At 47.0% G+C, this 19,571-nt stretch overlaps 1 protein-coding gene across 3 annotated transcripts in view; it reads right to left on the bottom strand.

Moving 5' to 3' along the window:
• Positions 1-19,571, bottom strand: part of LOC125434149 (CUB and sushi domain-containing protein 1-like) — an 890,459-nt gene that overhangs the window by 128,613 nt on the left and 742,275 nt on the right. For all 3 annotated transcript variants that reach the window (XM_048499152.1, XM_048499153.1, XM_048499150.1), the window contains 4 exons: positions 18,445-18,583; positions 17,136-17,323; positions 699-893; positions 129-245 (listed from right to left, as the gene is read on the bottom strand). In XM_048499152.1, the coding sequence (XP_048355109.1) occupies positions 129-245; positions 699-893; positions 17,136-17,323; positions 18,445-18,583 (639 nt within the window). The remainder of the gene's footprint in view (positions 1-128; positions 246-698; positions 894-17,135; positions 17,324-18,444; positions 18,584-19,571) is intronic.

Raw genomic sequence — 19,571 nt, 5'->3', positions numbered from 1 at the left:
CAGTTCTAATAATCCCACCGTCACATTTCTGTTCTGCTTCAGGCACCAAAACGTCTTGGGCTGTCCCAAGAAACAGAAAAAGCAAGTCCCAGCCAGCAATTCAGGGTTCATGACCACCCCAGATATACCGTAGTCCTTGGGTACCACGATGAAGTACAGGCACACTTGTCCGCTGGTGTAATTCTGGGGATAGTTTGGAGACAGGACGACACCATCCGATCCTGTGTACTGGCCACCGCAGGGTGCTGAAACAGATTAAGCCAGGCTGTCGAGTTACCAATCTCCCAACTCTCCCCTTTCCCTCGGCTTTACTTTTGAAGATACCCAGCTGAGCCTTGTTAATTCAATGCATGGCAAGCAAGAAGGCACACTGCTAACTCGCATTAAGGAAATTCTGAATCCACCCTAAGCAAAGATTGTGCCTGATACATATTTCATTACAAACACCATGCCGTTGAGTGGATGTCATGAATGGGATGTACCTTAATGTGTGATTCTTCATTACTTCCCATTTGACTTCACAACCTGGAGCAAGTAAGATATGGCTGGGAATATCTGGGTTTCTGGCCCATGGAGGGAGTTGGACTGTCCCCTTTTGACCTGTTCAACTCCTCTTAACCTACAATTCTAGGTGTGCTACAGTTCTGGCACTGAAGAGCTACAGTGATGCTCAAGGCAGACGTTCATCCGCTGCTCACCTGTACAAGTAGGCCGTGGTTTGTTCCATACAGGCTTCCCATCTCCTCCCATGATGCATGTCAGGGTGGACGCCCCCTCAATCAAGTAGCCGCTGTCACAGTAGTATGTGATAGTTGAGCCTAGCTTCAGCTCTGCTCCAGCCCGGGTGCCATTCTTAATCAAGCCAGGGTCAAAGCAGGATTCTCTGGGGTTTTCTGCAAGAAGAAAGTGCCAGGAGGTTAATTGCTTACTACCAGTTCTGTTTCTCTTTTGTCATGCTGAGTAACCATGTTCCAGAGGAGCCTCTCAGACAGAAAAGAGGCCATCGGGTTAGCTGAGCTAACAAAGAAATTGAGCTTTTGCAAAGAACAATGATTATGAGAGCAGCAAAGAGACAAGATAAGCAATCTGCTTTCATTAGCTGACAACAGATAATCTGTACCAACTGTATTTATAATCAATATAATGACAATAAGAATGCAACTTGATGAGGACATTAATTCAAAACAACAAAAACGATGGCGCTGAGGAGGTCCTGTTTGGGCATCAGCAACAGGAGGAAAACTCCAAAGGGGTTGGGATTAGCTGAGTTCAGGAATGGCAGGGTCAGGATTGAATATGAGTTATGGGCTGAGGAATCTGCCCCAGAGTTTGAAAGGCAGCTATTGGCCCTCAAGCCCATGAGGACCAATGAAGGGAGCTTTCCTCAAGAACCACCTGTGGGTCCAGATTGGAGTCCTGAATATGACAATCAGGAGGCAGACTTGGGTCCTGAAACAGAATAGGTGCCAGGAGGGACTTCCGTGTGTCAGACACCCTCCCTAGCCCCCCAAGAACTTCATCACTAACAGAGATGGCAAAGCAGAAATGTTCTTCATTTGACAGCCAGTTTAAGAAACCCACTCTTCTTTTTGAGGTCTGCCAGAGTGAAGGTTCACTTGTAGCCATTATGAAGATAAGAACTTGGGGGGGGGGGGATTAATTCTGATGGTTTTCACAGCCTCAGCTAGAAATGACTCATTTTTCTATATCACAGACTAGATTTCCAATAAGGTTCCAAACCTCAGCCAACCTTTAGAGTTGCCAGCTTTTTACCCAGCCACTTCATTTTTGCCTTAAACGGGACCCAGATGTGCAAAAGCTGGCACGTAACTATGTTTTTGTTCATGTTGGGAAAAGTTTTGCTGACCGATTTCTGCTCATCAAGATGCTGTTAAAGGTACAAGAGCAGCTGAGGTCATATCCTCCTCCTACCTCTTATTAACTGTTTGATAGTACTTCCTGCTCCTGGAATTATTTTGTACTGCTTCAGATCTTAGCCTTGTACAGTCTCACTACCTGCCATGTGCTCAGTTTATGGTAAGATGTTCCTGAATTCATGGAAGATGCATTGTTCTAGGGTGGCCAACATGCCGCTGGGTGCATCTCAAGTAACTCATAAAATAGATTATCAATAACTATTAAAACATTACTCTCTGTTGTCACAGAGACAACCTATTGCAAGGTTGATTTGCATTAGAAGAGCAAGAATTGAGTCCAGTATTATCTTTAAAACTAACAAGATCTCCAGGGTCTAACTAGGGGTGTGCACTTTTCGTGGGTATTTTTCAGGTTTGAAATCAATAGTCCCAGAAATTAAAAAAAAAAAGAAGAAGCTGAGTCACAATATAGACCTTTTTGGGTTGGTCAAAATTTTTGGGGTCCATTAAACTCAAATTTTAAAAATGCTGCCTCTGAGCGCCACACAGAGCTGGGAGGTAGCTGTGTTGGAAGTCAGTCTGAAGCAGCCTGACATTTTTTGGCATGATCCTGGATGCGCTTTTCAGATCCAACTAAACTGCCACCTGTGTGTGTGTGTGTGTGTGTGTGTGTGTGTGTGTGTGTGTGTGTGAGTGAGTGAGAGAGAGAGAGAGAGAGAGAGAGAGAGAGAGAGAGAAAGCCTGAAAAAACCTTTTTTTTCTGTTTCGCTTTTGCTGAATACACACCCCTACCCTGTTTCCCCAAAAACAAGACCTACCCTGAAAATAAGCCCTACAATGATTTCTTGGGATGCTTGAAATATAAGCCCTACTCCAAAACTAAGCCCTGGTTACAGATTCCTCGGCGCAGCTGATCTGGTCATGTGGGTGGGGGGTGCAAAATCATGGAAAAAAAATAAGACATCCCCTGAAAATAAGCCCTAGCGCACTTTTTGGAACAAAAATTAATATATATTGTCCATGTCTCAGGGTGGGGAAACACAAACCAGGGGTCACACAAACCAGAGGGAGAGAGGAGGCTTGGAAAACATCAGCCCGACTCATCCACGTGAGCACGCACGAGAACCACAGTGCAGCAAAGCCATTCAGGATTCCACAAGAAGAAGAAGAGTTTGGATTTATATCCCCACTTTCTCTCCTGAAAGGAGACTCAAAGGGGCTTACAATCTCCTTGCCCTTCCCCCCCACAACACACATCCTGTAAGGTGGGTGGGGCTGAGAGAGCTCCGAAGAACCGTGACTAGCCCAAGCTATAGAAAGGTGTGGTTGAAGTTCCACCCCAACACTTACCGATTGGTTCCCCACCCTGAGACATGGACAATATATACCCCACTAAACATTCCCTTGTCACTGGACACTGGCTTCTCTCTGTAATATACCTCTGAAGGTGCCAGCCACAGATGCAGGCGAAACGTTAGGTATAATCTTTGGGAATCAAAGCTGGTATCTGACAAAGGGAGCTTAGACTCTCGAAAGGTTATACCCTGGAAATCTTGTGGCTTTCTAAGGTGCTACTGGACTCCAGCCCCATGGCACAAAGTGGTAAGCTGCAGTCAAAGCTCCTCTCATGACCCAAGTTTGATCCCAACAGATGTTGGTTTCAGCTGGCTGCCTCAAGGTTGGTAAAATGGTTACCTAGCTTGCTGGGGGCAAAGTATAGAAGAGTGGGGAAAGCAATGGCAAACCACCCCATAAACACAGTCTGCCTAGTAAATGGCATGATGTGACATCACCCCATTAGTCAGTAGTGACCTGGTGCTTGCACAGGGGATCTTTACCAACTGAACTCAAACTTTGCTCTTCTATTGCAAAGTTAAGCACTTATAAATCCTGAGCACTTTAATGGGAGAGAGTTAAACATGTGAATCCCAGCAGCCTTAAAATTGCTTGGCCTTAACAGTGGGTTAGAGGGCTGCCTTTCTGCATGCCAACAACTCCACTGGAAACCCAAAGTCCAGATTTGCAGCAAGAAAATTCCACTGAAGACAGATTCATACCCTGTGCTTTGGCATCATGCTCTCTCTCTTCCTTCATCCCACCACTAAGGCTGCTCCAGTTTAGGGATCAGCGGACAACATATGTGTTCAACAGCTGTAATCACTCATGAGATGAGCCTTGGATATCCTTGCCTCAGCATCACTGGGCATCAACAGCTGCCCAACAGTTTTGAGACCATGCCGTAGTTGTTTCAGTTTCATTTCTTGCTGCCTTGCAAGCTGCTTTTACAGTTGTGGAGAAAGGGAAATGGATTGATCCCCCAGGGTCATTGATGGTCAGGTCAAGTAACTGAATGACACACAGAGAGTTCCATGACTCCCACAGGGCAGTGCCAAGATGGGCATGTGCGAAACCATCTCAACAGTAACATGGCCTTCAATAAACGCCAAACATTAATACTTTGACAAGTGTCAATTTATAATCCCTGATTAGCAGATTAATTTGTTCACTTTTTATATATGCAATAAATGGATGACTGGTAAGCAACAATGACAGATCAGGGAATAGGGCGGAATTAAGAATTGAGTACGTGCCTGTGTGAAATATTGTCAACTGCACTGTACAGTACAAATACATGAAAAGTAACCTGGTGAATTGGTTCAAACATTTTATAAATGCCGGTCCAAAAAACAGGCTTCCTGCTGGCAACCATCAAGCTAAATATGTCCTGAACTGGCTGGTGTTCTAACATCCTCATTCCAGATGTGCAGGTTCATCAAGTCTGCGATTCTGAACATATGAAGTAACCATATGTCATGTCAGTTCACTGGTTCATGTAGCTCAGCATTATTCATATCAGAAGTGGCTCTGCACAGTTGCAGGCACAATTCTGCTTTTTTTTAAATGGAAAACTCTAGACATCTGCAACCACCTGCATGCCAAGTGTGCATTTCGCATCAAAGGTATAGTCCTTTCTCACAGCTGTTATTCTCAGCCACATGAACAACCCAGCTGGACTCATTGAAAGATTAATAAAATTAGGTGTGTTCTTTTAAAAAATGAAAAGGCCCACCCTGTTTCCATTGCCCTGAATTTTTTTAAAACTCTAATTTACATACAAAAATTCAGTTAAGGAATGGAAAGAGCAAAAGTGCTTAAAAACCAAGAATCCTCCTGATTTTTTTTCTATGCATGAAATATAATCAGCGGCTTTGATTAATCCTGAGCTTTTTTCATTCGACAATGGCTCATTCAAAGCCACGAGCCCCGTATTTTACTTGTGATCAGTGAAGTTCAAGAACAATCCGAACATGTGTCTTGAAATTAAATCATGGTAGGGGGTCTTTAAAATAGGTCTTTTCTTCTCCAAGTGGCTTAAAACTACAAGGTCCTATGAAAAGTGCCTCATTAGCTGTACAGAGTAGAAATTACATTTTGCAGATCATATAGTGAAGCGTGCCTTGACCTGGATGTCACAGGCTAGCCCAGGGGTCTGCAACTTGTGGCTCTCCAGATGTTCATGGATTACAATTCCCATCAGCCCCTGCCAGCATGGCCAATTGGGAATTGTAGTCCATGAACATCTGGAGAGCCACAGGTTGCAGACCCCAGGGCTAGCCTGACCTCACAAAGCTTGGCTGCTAAGCAGGGTCAGCCCTGGTTGGCACGTGGATGGAAGACCAGTGAGGAAGTTCAGGGTCACTGTGCAGAGGCAGTCAGTGGCAAACAGCCTCTGTTGGCTTCTTGCCTTGAAAACCTGTGGGATTGTCATAAATTGTTGGTATTTTTCACTGCCATGATAACTTCAGTTGCACCCAGGTCTGTTGGATGTGGAATTATTTTGCAGTCTGAACTGGGTTTCCAAGAACTCCCAACCAAACTACCTGTCTGATTTGGAAATTCCAAACATCTGGTTGCCTTTAGTTTAGTGATTCTTAGGTCTCTAACACGCGTGTGGTTTTCATTCGCATTGAGTGTACATTCCTTTTGGGTTTGATTCTTGGTTATGCGGGAGCAATGGAATCAGTGAAACTGACATGATCGTGTCAAGCAAAGTAATGCTAGACCAAAGATGGCTGCAGCTTAGAGCTGGGTCCAAGCCTGGCCTTAGCCAAACTCACATGGGCTCTTGCTGCTTCCATCTCCATGTGGAGATCAGATGTGGAACACCCAACCTCCAGGTGGAGATAGGGGGGGCATGAACCAGCTGGCCCCATTTGCAATTTCCACAATCTACTTCCCACAGACAAGCAAACAAACAAAAAATCCAAAAAATTATATTGATTGCAATGGCACATCACTTCTACCAAAAACCCTCAGAAGTTACATAGGGTAGCTTTATGAATTGCTGGAACTCTATGGATAGCTCTTTACAAGAGAGTGATTCCTAGAGCTTCTTTTTTCACATATTTTTAATCAGAAGACATGTGACACTGCAGCTGATGCCATGCCCCAATATCCCCACTCACAGCCCTCCTACTGATGGCAACCCAGGCTGGACAGGGTCCAGTAATGGGGACAGGGATGGATCAATATTGAAGCTTGTGGGACTGGCCATATCTGGTAGCTCATGTGCTTGGTAGCACAAAAATACTGCTGTGCCCCATTGGAAGAGAGAACTAAAAATGGAACAGTTGCCATTAACAATCCAGTATGGATCAGGAATTGCCATGGATTGGTAGTGGAAGTTCTCAAGATGCCACTTCACCATGTTGTCTTTCTGCTTAAAGAGTGTCTCTCCCTCATTGCTGTGAATAAGCTTGGAGCTTGAGTGGGAGGGGGTCACCATCCACCTCCTTATCTTGTTAGCACAGGCTCTGTCCTAGAAAGGGCACACCAATAGCACTAGAAGGAACCACAACACAGGTTCTCTTTTATGCACCCCCAAATCTCCAATTTCTCTGGAGCGGCAGAAGAGACATATATATGCAGCAGCAGTAGCTACCATGTTTTCAAAGATAGGGTCAGAATGACCTCAAAGAAATCATAATAGAACACTGAAGGCATGAATTTACCCCATATTGAGTCAGACCAACATTCTGTCAAGGTTAGAATTCTTTAGATTTTGGTGGGTTTTCCGGGCTGTGTGGCCGTGGTCTGGTGGATCTTGTTCCTAAGGTTTCGCCTGCATCTGTGGCTGGCATCTTCAGAGGTGTATCCCAGAGGGAAGTCTGTTACACACTGTGTCCAGTGAGAAATCCAGTGTGTAACAGACTTCCCTCTGTGATACACCTCTGAAGATGCCAGCCACAGATGCAGGCGAAACCTTAGGAACAAGATCCACCAGACCACGGCCACACAGACCGGAAAACCCACCAGAACCAGTTGAATCTGACCATGAAAGCCTTCGACAATACATCAGAATTCTTTACTTTCTCTGGCAGCAGTTCATCTTAGACACACGTCTTTCATGTCATCCAATCCTTTTAACCAGACATACTGGGGATTGAACTTGAGACCCTTGGCACCCAAAGCAGATGCTCCGTCACTAAGTCATGCCCCCACCCCCAAATTCGGAAGGAAATGGAGGCCAGGATCTTTTCAGCAAAAGCAGCCTAGCATATGCCAGAACCCAGAAACCACTGGTAGGCAAAAGAAGAAAAAGTGGCAGATTCACTTCTAAGGAATAGATGATCAGCCCTTTCCCCCTCGCAAAAGAAACCAAGAGGCTTCCTGTGACCATTTCTCTGCTTTCTCTTGTTATTGTGAAGAGCTGGGTTGCCTTTCATGTAAGACGCAGCCTGACACTTGGCCTCCTGCCCAGCTGTCAGACATCTTAGCTGCACTCTTGATCTCTGGCTCTGGTCTTCCTCTGAGAGGGGTGAAACAGAAAATGAAATAAAACTGTGCTGCCCAGTCCTTCTCTAATTCTGAGGCCGCCTCTTGACCATTCTTCTTGCTGTCCTTGTGCATTCTTGTCATTATTCCTCCTGGGGGATTTTTCTTGCTTTTTTTTTTCTTCCACTGTCTCAAAAACATCCTAGGGAACATCACACTGCACCTTCTGGATGTTTTCTCCGTTTCACATGTGTTCCTCTGCTGCCACTAGCATTTTGATGAAAATGAAATTGGCAGAAAGTCTGGGTTGGTGGGTGGTTTTGAGAGGTACTTTGGGAAATCCAAGGTATAGGGGAAATGGTAGAAGATCCAGAGTTCTTTAATTAAGAATATAAGAAAGAGCCTGCTGGATCAGACCAGAGTCCATCTAGTCCAGCACTATGCTACTCGCAGTGGCCCGCCAGGTGCCTTTGGGAGCTCACGTGCAGGATGTGAAAGCAATGGCCTTCTGCTGCTGTTGCTCCTGAGCACTTGGTCTGCTAGGGCATTTGAAACCTCAGATCAAGGAGGATCAAGATTGTACTTCTGTATGCTTCTGTATGCTTCCCCTTTAGTCCAATAACATTTGGCACAAAATGTTGCAGGGCAGTTAGGAAGGAAAATGAGGCAATTTCTGATTTAGTGTGTTTGGCGAGTGACCCCCTATTGAAACTCTGGTCTTAAAAAAAAAAGGTTAGCATCTCAGGTGGGCTCTGCACAGCTCTAACTGGAGACATATAGAAACATTAATGCTGGTTGAAAGCAGAGTTTTGCCATGAAGGTGTCAACTAAGCTCTTGGTATGCTGAGCATCTCATGTTACCCAGCCTGAACAACGAAGGCTTCATCGCTAATTCTGGAAAGATCTCCCTAGCGTCCTCAAAAAGCCACTGCCTCTGAGGTCCTGCACATAAGTAGTACATGGCACTGGGGCTGTTGAGTTTCTGTACATCAAACAAGGGAACCCTGAAACAGTCAGATTGATGGGGACTTGGAGATGTGCTACAGTTAAATCAACAGAAGTCGGGAAATCCCATTCATGGACCACATCAGCAGGAGACCTAATTAATTTTGAAGTTTCCTGGAGCAACGAGTCTCCACTCGGAATTTCCTCCTCAGATCCAGAATGGTTCTCCATCCTTTGGGGAAACAGTTAAAAATATGGATTTTGTGCAGTGGTTCTTTGAGCGATGGCTCCAATGTCAGTAGCAGATGGCTTTGAGGCCTCAGAAGAGTATTTCAGCTGATTTTGCTTATGGTGATTGTAGAAACTCATATCTGGAAATTGAGCTGAGCTCCAAATAACGCTTTAAAATTTTACTCTTCAGAGCTGCCTCCAGTTTTAATTGGCTGCAGGATGCGGGCTTGGTTACGAGCCACAGATGTATGGATGCAGCCTTCCTTCTACTGACATGGAATTATTTGGAGTTTGCTTATTTCCTTATTTTCTGTGAGGTATGAAAAGTAAAAAAGGAGGAGATGCAGGCTTTCTCACAAGCTGTAGAGTACTGTCCAGTGGGGTTGGTAGTTTTGCTGTTCCCTTCAGTTTTGCATGGTTACATAGGGATCACAGAATCATAGAGCTGGAAGAGACCTCCAAGGGCCATCAAGTCCAACCCCCTGCAATGCAGGAACACACAGTCCAAGCACACCTGACAGTCGGTCATCCAGCCTCTCTTTAAAAACCTCCAAAGAAGGAGACTCCACCACACTCCAAGGCAGTGCATTTCACTTGCAGAAGCCTTATTTTCCAGCAATCCTCTTGACCAAGACAGACAGAGGAGGCTTCTGTCTTTGGTCTCAACGTCTTTGATTGGTGTGTCGAACAGTTCCTTGCCATGGCAGTGGGGGTGGACAGTTTAGACTTTCAGATTTGCCAGCCACAAAACAATGTTTTAAAGCACACATTTTCTGTGAACTAAACCAGCCCTTCCCTCTAAGGTTGTTAGGAAGGAGAGGTGAAAAAATTAACTCCTCCTGAACTTTGTGTCCAGAGGCTGGTAAGAACCAGATTTTCAGTGAGGAGGTAAGAAGCAGACTTCCAGTGACTTCCAGTCAGGGTACGCTTTTCTCAAAGGGATGCCAACTTCACTTTGGCCTTCCTTCTGGAGGAAATGACAGCTAACCCACTCCATGCCTGCCAGTGCTCTTACATCCTGAACAAGAATGTACACCCTTTCATGTGTTCTCAATCTACAGCTGATCGATTTCATGGACTGACCCCGGTTCTAATATTTATCAGAGGGAGAAAAATGTCTGCTTATCTATACTATCCACACTATTCAGAACATTATAAACCCCTATCATAATCTTTCCTTTGGCCACCTTTTGAACCCTAAGCTACAAAGCCCTCAAACACTTTAGCTTTCCCTTGTTGGGATGTGATGCGAACCTCTTGATCATTTTAGTGGCTCTCTGCTTTTATTAACTCACCAAGGTTAACTGGGAGCAACAGCTAATACCATCAAAACGTATAGCTTCTATGCTTCCAGTTCAGCTGATCAGGACTGTAACCTTCTCATTCGTCTCCCAACATTGCTCTTCCATATATCTTTAAATCAAGAAACAGAGCTAAAAGTCTGTTCTTTGTACCATATGTGCAGAGAGAGAGAGAGAGAGAGAGGGAGGGAGGGAGGGAGGGAGAAAACAGTGGCATCAAAGCCAAAATAGCACTGTCCCCTTTTCCCAGATCCCTCACCTCCTGCCAGTGTGAAAGCTGGCACTTTAAGCGCTGTTGCCCCCTAAACCAATTTAATGTGAAAAGCTGAGGCTGTTTGAAATTCACCTGACATATTATAGCTCCAGGCGTGAAAGCTGATTTCAGCCTCAAAGAGGATGATAATCTTTTTTCTCTCCATTTTTCCCCTTTTTTGGTGGTGGGGAAGGGAACTACTTTTGAACGTTTCTTGGCTTGCTTCTGGAGAAGTGTTCCCAAACTCCTGTGATCAGGAAACAGCTGATGCCCCCCCCCCCCCTGCCCCATGTCACATTACTTTGGGGAACAGAAAAAGCCCTGACTGGTACAAGGACTATTGTGTAGACCCCATGTAGAAAGGCCTGCAGAAACCACAGTTTGGCAGGGGTGGGGTGGGGGTCACTTGGAGTTGCACATGAAAGCTGCAGAACCAACCGGCTCACAGGATGAGAGGGTTCTTTGTCTTTGAGCCTTTCTCTGCCTTTCTGGACCCCTTTGCCGTTCCTTGCCTCCTCCAGTTCAGTTTTCTGCAGCATCTCAGAACTCAAGACTCCCAGGCTTCCTCTTTCATGCACGGGGAAGATAATGAGCAACGTGAAAGCCTCCTTCTTTGCTCCCAGCAGTAGCGCTCCGCGAAAGCAGCGCAGGCATGATTAACTCCGTAGGTGTGTTTAGGAGAGAGACAGAAAGAACACACACACGCGCCCTACAGCCCACACAACAGAACTGACTGAATCAGGACACCCTTCGTTAAAGGCAGCGCAGCCAGCCACAGAGGAGCATGGGGATGAACCTGAAGGCCGTCTTTTTAATTCTTAAAGGGATCTTCTATTTTTAATTGGCTGGATGTGAATTATTGATTTTTTCTTTTTGTCTAATTACTTTATTACAAAGTCTGGAAACGGGGTCTAAGCAAAGGGAAACGACAATACAATTTCTGGATTGTGTTTTAATATCTTGGCTTACAAACCTAGGCTTTCTTGAGTGAGACATAAGAACATAAGAAAGAGCCTGCTGGATCAGACCAGAGTCCATCTAGCCCAGCACTCTGCTACTCGCAGTGGCCCACCTTTGGGAGCTCACACGTAGGATGTGAAAGCAATGGTCTTCAGCTGCTGCTCCCGAGCACCTGGTCTGCTAAGGCATTTGCAATCTCAGATCAACCTGATAAACAATAACTGAGCTCACTCACACCTTGATCTGCTTGGACCAAGGCCACCGTTGTTCCAATTTTCAAGAAAGGAAATTATGATACACCTTCAAATTACAGGCCAATCAGCCTATTATCTATTCCAGGGAAACTGTACGCGGACCACCTCCGTGAGAAACTCCTGGAATGGGCCATTCCTTTACTTGGTCCTGAGCAAATCGGTTTCATCAAGGGCCACTCCACGTACGACCACTATGGGGTACTGAGGCACCTCGCCGAGAAATATGGAAAAACCAAGAACTCCGGGCTATATGCCGCGTTCCTCGACTTGAGGAGTGCCTTTGATTCAATCCCCAGGCAACTTCTCTGGAACAAGCTAAGCGCGCTGGGGATAGAGAAGCGTCTACTTCTTCTCATCCAAAAACTCTATACTGCCACCACTTGCAGCATTCGTTACAATCCTACTGGCTCATGCACCCCCAAAATAACGCTTCTAATAAAGTTGTCAAGCAAGGCTGTGTCCTTGCCCCTTTACTTTTCAACCTGTTTCTGGGACCTCCCAAATTCCCTTCCAATTGCTCGAACTCATCGCGGCAACGCACCCTTGGCCACTCTTCTATATGCCAATGACACGGTTCTACTCGGCGCACCAAGATAGGCCGCAAATGTCTACTCCGCGCCTTCGCAGTTTCTGCGAAGAATACAATCAACTCACAATAAACTATGAGAAGACCAAAATTTGTGACATTCTCAAAATCATTGGAAGCCATCAGCATGGTCTATCAGTGGGAACAGAATTGACCAAGTCAAAAGTTTCAACTACTTGAGAACCCGTTTCCAATATAATCTGGATTGGACCGAGCAGTACAAGCACATCTCCCTCTCCACCAATCCAGTGTGCAGCAGCAATTGAAGCGGTTCTTCTACTCCCAAGGGGGTCAATGAGTCACACAGCAGCTGTGAGAGCCTTTGATGGCAGACTGATTCCAAAGGCGCTGGCGTATGTTGCCCCAATCTGGCTAAATCACAATCTAAAGCCTCTTGAGTCTATACAATCTGGCTTTTTTCGCCAAACTTCTTGGAATTTCGAACTACCGTATCATATCTCTCTTTATGTTCGGAATTAGGTCCTAAATCTTCTCGAAACAAGTATATGGCTCTCCTGCAGCCCGATACTGGCTGCGCCTCCATTTTCGATCAGAACAGGACAGCCTAACAAAGCGAATGCTTTTGGATTCCTATCTCTCCACTTGGGAGTCTTCTGATCCAAGAAAAAAAAATTAGTGCGTTAGGCTTCACTTTAGATTTCTTCATAAACCATGGGCCGAAAGCGCCAAATGATGAAGCTTCTGTGTAAGCTAAAGGGCTACTTGGCGCTTTGAAAACCAGAGGCGGACCTCCCATAGGGCAGAAGAGGCAGCTGCCTTGGGCGTAGCAATTGTAGGTCACGTGGGGGGCGACAAAACGTCCGAGCGGCCCCGCCCACTCTGGACCCGGCTGCCCGGCCCACAAGCCAGCCGGCGAACCGGAAGTCAAACTCAGGACGGGGGAGAGCTCCACCTCCGCGGTTCGGCGTGGCTTTGCCCTGACCCCGCCCACCATCTTCCCCTGCCTGGCCGGCCGGCCCCTTCACCCAGATGGCAGCGCAAGGATCACTCCAGTCCCCTGAGTCCCGGCCAACGACCATTCATGGCCCCTGCCCCGGAGCAGCCGTTGCTGCCACCCCCCGGGGTCCCCCACATCATGCCGCCGCGGCGCTGCCTCTGCCGTCCGGGCTGGCCCGCCGCCCGCCTGCTTCCTCAAGGCCTGCACTCAGGCCTCCCGCCCCGGAGCAACAGCAGCCGCCGCCAACCTCCACCTGGGAATCCCGGCACCGCCTCTGCCAGCCGGCCCGGCCCAGCCGCTTCCTCGGGGTTGCCCTCCTGCTGCGCGGCCTTGGGCAGCGGCGGTCCGAGATTCGCCAGGCCTGGCGGCATTGCTTCCACTGCCAGATGGCAGCGCAGGATCGCCTTCTGTGCAGCTCCCCTGAGTCGGAGCCGCGCGGTGGAAGCCATTCGCGGCCGCCTGCCCGGGCAGCGGTTCTTGGACTGCCACTGCCCGGGGTCCCCACATCATGCCGCCGCGGCGCCGCCTCTGCCGTCCGGGCTGGCCCGCTGCCTGCCTGCTTCCTCAAGGATTCCCAGGCCCGAGGAGGGAGTTGGCCCCGGCGGCGGCTTCTACTGCGCTCGAGCGGGAGGCCTGAGTGCAGGCAGCAGAAGAAGCAGGCCAGGCCGAAGACCCAGCCCGGACGGCAGAGCGCGCCGCCGCCGCATATGACATGATAATGAGGACCCCGGGGGGGTGGCAACGCGGCTGCTCCGGGGCAAGGCCATGAATAGTGCGTTGGCCGGGACTCCAGGGAAGCTGGAGGCGGTGGAGGCGAGCGGCGGCCTTGTAGTCTGAGAGCGGCCTGAAGCGCGCCAGTCTGAGAGGCTCTGCCCTCCTGCTTTCGCTGACCCTTGGATGGCGGCGGTGGCGCTCCGAGAACCATGAGGCCGCTGCTCGCTTCCAAGTTCCACTGCCTCCTGGCCAGCGGCGTGTACTTGGCGCTGCAGCCTGTGGAGCTGCCGCCTGCCAGCCAGGAGTCAGAAGAGGAGGGAGGCCGGGCGCCAGGACGGCCAGCCCGGTGGTCACAGAAGTCGCGAGGGCAGCCCGCCCAGCACCTAAGCAGCTATTCAGCAATCAGCAGGTGAGGCGCAGGGTGGCTGCCCATGGGGGGGGGGCACCCAACTCAGGTTTTGCCCGGGGGCGCAGGTTTGCCTAGGTACGCCTCTGCTGAAAACCAACTGCTTTCTACTCAGCACATGAAGGGCATTTTACTGGAGGGCTCCTACCTTCCCCCCTTCAGTAAAGGGCTACCAAGGTATTTCTACAATATATCTTCGCCGTACCTCCGACGTACCTTAATGCTAGCCCGACTGAACGTCCTACCCTCAGAAGTCCTGAGCGGAAGATTTCTCCAAATCCCATACCAACAAAGAACGTGTCCCTGCTCACAAAAAGCCATCGAAACAATCGAGCACATCCTCCTAGATTGCGAACTATATGCTTCATCTAGAAGACAATATATAGACCCATATACTGAGAAGTATGCCTACTCATCAGACAAGGTCAAATCTTTCTATCTGCTTTGTGATCAGTCTCCTCAGAGATCCCTAGACGTTGCCAAATTCCTGGCGCTGGCACAACAGATTCGCCACAGATTTTAGTTTATTTATTTATTTATTGTTTTAACTGCTGGAAATGTCTTTTACTTATTTTATTTACTTATTTTAACTTGATTCTCCTCAACCTCTCTGCTGTATTTTAAACTCATGCCAATAAAAGGTTGATGATGATGATGACCTTGATCTGTTTTCATATGCATGGGGTTAAAGAGAGCCAGCCGTGCCCCACAGGATTAGAGGTTTCTGATTTACTTCAGTTCCAGGGTTGTTATTACCTTAGTTGGGTGGTTTGTCATATATATTATTCCTACAGTGTTAGATTCAGGTTAAACTGGAACTTTCCACTATTTTTCATTTTTTGCAGCAGTACCCTCTCATGTCATTCTTCAGGGTCTCCCGTCCTCTAGATGAAGGTTTCATGGAGATTGGTAGGCAGTGGTGGGAGATAGGAGGCAGGAGAGTATCCTGCTGTTAGAAACTTTAGTTTGGATCCAACTCATGGCACTCAGGGAATAATACATGGTAAGCTCCTCAGGGAAGAGTCCTGGACGAAAGAACCTGCCACTTCAGAAAACTCACCATTAATTTATGTTGACAGCCAAAGTCCAAGATAGCTTTAAAAGGGAGTTAGACAGATTGATAGAGAGTACAGTGGCTCAATTAAACTGCCATGTTTGGAAGCAGTGTACCTCTGAAAACCAGTTGTGCCTTTGGGGAGGAGCATGGAAGGCTGAGGTGTAGTGTTAACGAGGCGGGGTGGGGAGTGACGCCCCAGGTAGGGGCGTGGTGGTGGCGTTCTGGGGCGATTGCTGCAGCTTGAGAGCAGGGTGCACACAAATACGGGTGAAGTTTTCTAGCTCCATACTCTGAGGGAAGGCCTATTGATGTCTGCTGATAAACTCAGAAGCATCCGGGTGTTCGTTATGGGACCAGAAGGAGCCCTGTTCTGATCCTGAAGGGCTCGTCTTATGTTTCTGGAAATGACCTCTCCAAGTGGTGTTAGGCAAGTTGCCTTGTCAATCTCATTGTCCTTCCCCCCTTGCATCTACAACATACTTATAAAAACACTGGCCTACCTGTGGGCGAAATCTGAATTTTCCACACACACACACACACACACACACACACCAGTGCCTAGGTTTACCGCCTGGAGCTGACAAGCGCAGCCCAGGCCCGGCACCCCCCCCACACAATTAGATGGTGTGTGGCCGAGGACATGTGATACCCCATGTCCCTCTGGCAGATACGTCCCTGCAGGTATGTTGGAGGCAGGGTCTGCATAGGGTGGGATCTCAGAACTTGCTCCTTCAGCCATTTTATTCCACTAGCTCTCAGCTGTAACTAACTGCCTCAAAGAGAGGCCTGACTGGAGGAGCAGAGATCCTTGTTAATTTCCCCCTTTGAATGAACTAGCATTGAGAGAGGGAGATAAGGCAGAGAGCAATCCATTCCCTTTTCAAAACTTGACATCTGCGCTTTCCGCAGAGAGGACTGACAGGCACCCTGCCTCCTTCCCTTTGGAGAGAGCTGGCCGCACTGAAGAGATCTTTAATCCGACTGCAAGAGGAGAGTGCCGCACCTGGTTAACCCTCTGATGTTCTCAAGTGCTCCGGAGGTTGAAAGCCCAGTCAAAGTGGCAAACAGCATGCTCTGCTCTGACTGTTAAAGGGAACAGCTAGGGAAAGGATTATTTAAATACAGAGCAGAGATGGAAGAGGAGACAAGATGGAAAGTAGTATGCAAACCAGTTCCCCTTCCGCCTTTGAGCAAATCTTCTATGCTGCACTTCCACTTAGGATATTACGGTTTTGTGTTCCCCCTGCCGCCCCCATTTCTACTTCTCTGCCTCTTTGAAAACTTAATCTGAGCTTCATTTTCAGCTACACTGCAAAATGTGCAATGCACAAAAGAAAATGAGAAGTAATTTGCAGAGTTTCTGTCAGCTCATGGAATGGGGATTGATTTTGAGGTGGGGGGAAGGTTTGGAACCAGATTAGGAACTTCAGCGGGCTTCCTTCAAAGCATGCGTCGTGCTGCAATTCATGGAGGGCTGGAGATGATTGTTTTAGCTAGTACATCTTACTAAAGCACATGGCTCTCCCCCTGCAACTAGCTGATCAATTGGATCTTGGGAAAATCGCTCTCTCACCCTCAACCCTGATGCAAACCTTTCCTCCCTTTCTCCCTCCTCCTTTCCTACCTCACTTCTGCTTTTTTCTATATCGCTTCTTTCCTGATAAACTTGCTGTTTGTAGGAAGTCTTCACCATCACTCAGTTAGTATTAAATAGATGTTTGCTGTCCTGATGTATAAAATGTAACCAGAGGCCTGCAGCCATAGGAAGAATGCTAGAGAAACTGGATAGATAGATACCTTCTGGCGTTTAGCACACACCTGTGTAATGGATTACAAATCCCGTGTTGCTGACAGAGGCATCGCTCCGGAAGGCCAGGAAGAGGCTGTTGCTGCTGCTCTCGATTCTCTCAGGCAACTGGGTGTCGTAGAAACTCCCTATCAGGGGACTGAGTGAATTTGGTCCATCGTAGATGTGCAAAAAATCGTACCCTGGCTCCAAGTTGAAGCTGAGGAAGAAAAAGTGGCGTGGAGGGAGAAAACCAGCATTAGACTGACTTCTTATAATAAAGTATTAGCTGCCCTTCTGCCAAGGTTAGCTGCTGTTACAAAAGGACTAAAGAAGCACATCTGCAGCATTTAAAAGGACAGTAAAACATATAGAAAATGATATTCATACTGTAGATATGTTGATTCAAAAATTAAGCGCTAGAAAGAAAATATACCAATTATCTTGTAGTTAGGAATGATTGTAAGGAAAGGAAAAAAATTCCCATCTGCATGTGTAAGGAAGCAAATATTCATTCCAGATAAGGTGGGTGCCAGCATAGAAATGTATTTATCTACTTCATTTATACCCCAAAAAGTGCCTAAAGTAGCTTTCAACTTATTCCCCTTCTGCATTTTATTTTCGCAACAACCCTTTAAGGTAGGCAGGTTGAGAGAGTGTGACTGGCCCAAAGTGTCAGAGTTGGGATTCAAATCTGGGTCTCCCAGATCACAGTACAACACGCTAACCATTATACTGTGTCATCTCTTACCAGAAACGGCTATCCTCACAAATCTCACTTGTGTAAATTGAGGCAGGGAGTGGGAAGCAATAGCAGATGCTTCATGGATGGGAGGAATTCTGGTGCTGGCTAATGTCTGATTAAGAAATGCAACCAAGAAAGCAAAAGCTACCTGTATCCCAGTTTTGTGGACCTGGAAGTAGCATACAATTGCACAGGCACAGACCTTGTTTGGAAAATTGGCATGCTTAATAAGAGCATCCTACATGCAAACATCTTTGACAGACCGGTCCAAACTGGACAAGACTGCAGCCATTTTAAAGGGATTTAAAAATGCCTCAGAGGAATGACAGGTTGCTAATGCCCCACAATGAAGCTGAGGTAATTTTGAAGCTCCAAATTAAGGGGGATGTTTGTTCACAGAGAAATTTCACATAATCCTTAGGATTTTTCCCATTTCTGACATGTGGTTCTTACACAAATGAAAATTCCCCTCAGAAACAATGGAAGGAGAACCAAGGTGACTTCAGCAGAGACAGTCACAGCCTACTAATGTCCCTGAATCATGATCGATCTTTCCTACAAGCACATCTTAGTGGAAATGAAACAGGAACGCTTACGTGTGGAACACCAAAGCGATGACATAGTCGGGAGACACAGTCAGCTTCCAGTCACACTCCTTTCCTGGTGGATATGGCTCTGGGTAATTTGGTGACAGGATCACCCCTGAAGGCCCCGTCAGGATCCCCCCACAAGGAGCTAAAGGAAAAATAGATCAGAAAAGGAAAGTCATGTGGCAGACCTTTTAGGATCTCTTGTCAGACACATCTCTAAGGGACCTATTTCAGGGATGTGATGAACTTAGGAAAACTAAAACAGACAATACCACAGCCACATACCTTGTTCTCTCCACAAAATACAACATGCAAGCGAGAGAAGCCCCAATTCTCTTCAGGAAGGGAGAAGGGATTATAAAGGAGAAGAGATAAGTGCCTCAAATAATACCTCCTTTAACTGCCATGCTAATTCCAAAGAAGGGAGTAAGTTTCTGAATATAAAAATCAAGTGAAGACTGAAGGGTTAACCCTACCCCTGCCCTTCACTGCATGCCTGAGGCAAATAGAGGTTAGAGGTGCCTGCAGTTGGAACAAAGTGTGAGATCTCTGTGTCATCCATGTGATCATGATCTAGTGACCTTAAATGGTCCGCATGAGGGCCACAGTAGACAAGAGATTGCGAAATCTGTGAATGGATTTCCTGAGGGTTTTTTTTTTAAAAAAACCTGATAAATAGCAGTTGTCCTTGAGCTGGGGACCGTGTTGTGGAGGAAGGGGGTTTAACTCTCTCCCTGTGATCCGTTTGTCCAAACTCAAATGGCCTCCCAGAGATCTATTTGCCTCTTGAGGAACATAAGACGGTTGCCAGTATCTGTTTCTCCCCCCAACAAGGCTTGAAAACCAGAAGCCAGCTTGGCTTGAAGGGATACCTTTGTCTTACAAATGAACAATTTGGGACATATTTCTGCCCTAACAGACAGCTATAAACTTTGTCCATTCAGGCTGTGATAGTGACATGCCAAACTGTTGCTGGCCACTCAAAAACAAACTAATCAAAAGCTGCCATCCCTCATTCTGAGCAAATCTTGGCACTGTCATCAAAAGAAGAGAAGCAAAATGGGATGAGAAGGAAGGGGCAAGCAGAAACCCTTCCTGACTAACCTTTAAATCAGTTTTAGAAAGAAAATAAA

This window comes from Sphaerodactylus townsendi, linkage group LG06 (assembly GCF_021028975.2).
Source record: "Sphaerodactylus townsendi isolate TG3544 linkage group LG06, MPM_Stown_v2.3, whole genome shotgun sequence".
NCBI lineage: Eukaryota > Metazoa > Chordata > Lepidosauria > Squamata > Sphaerodactylidae > Sphaerodactylus > Sphaerodactylus townsendi.
The sequence above is the reverse complement of the archived record's forward strand: the minus strand, read 5'-3'. Positions and strand labels throughout refer to the sequence as shown.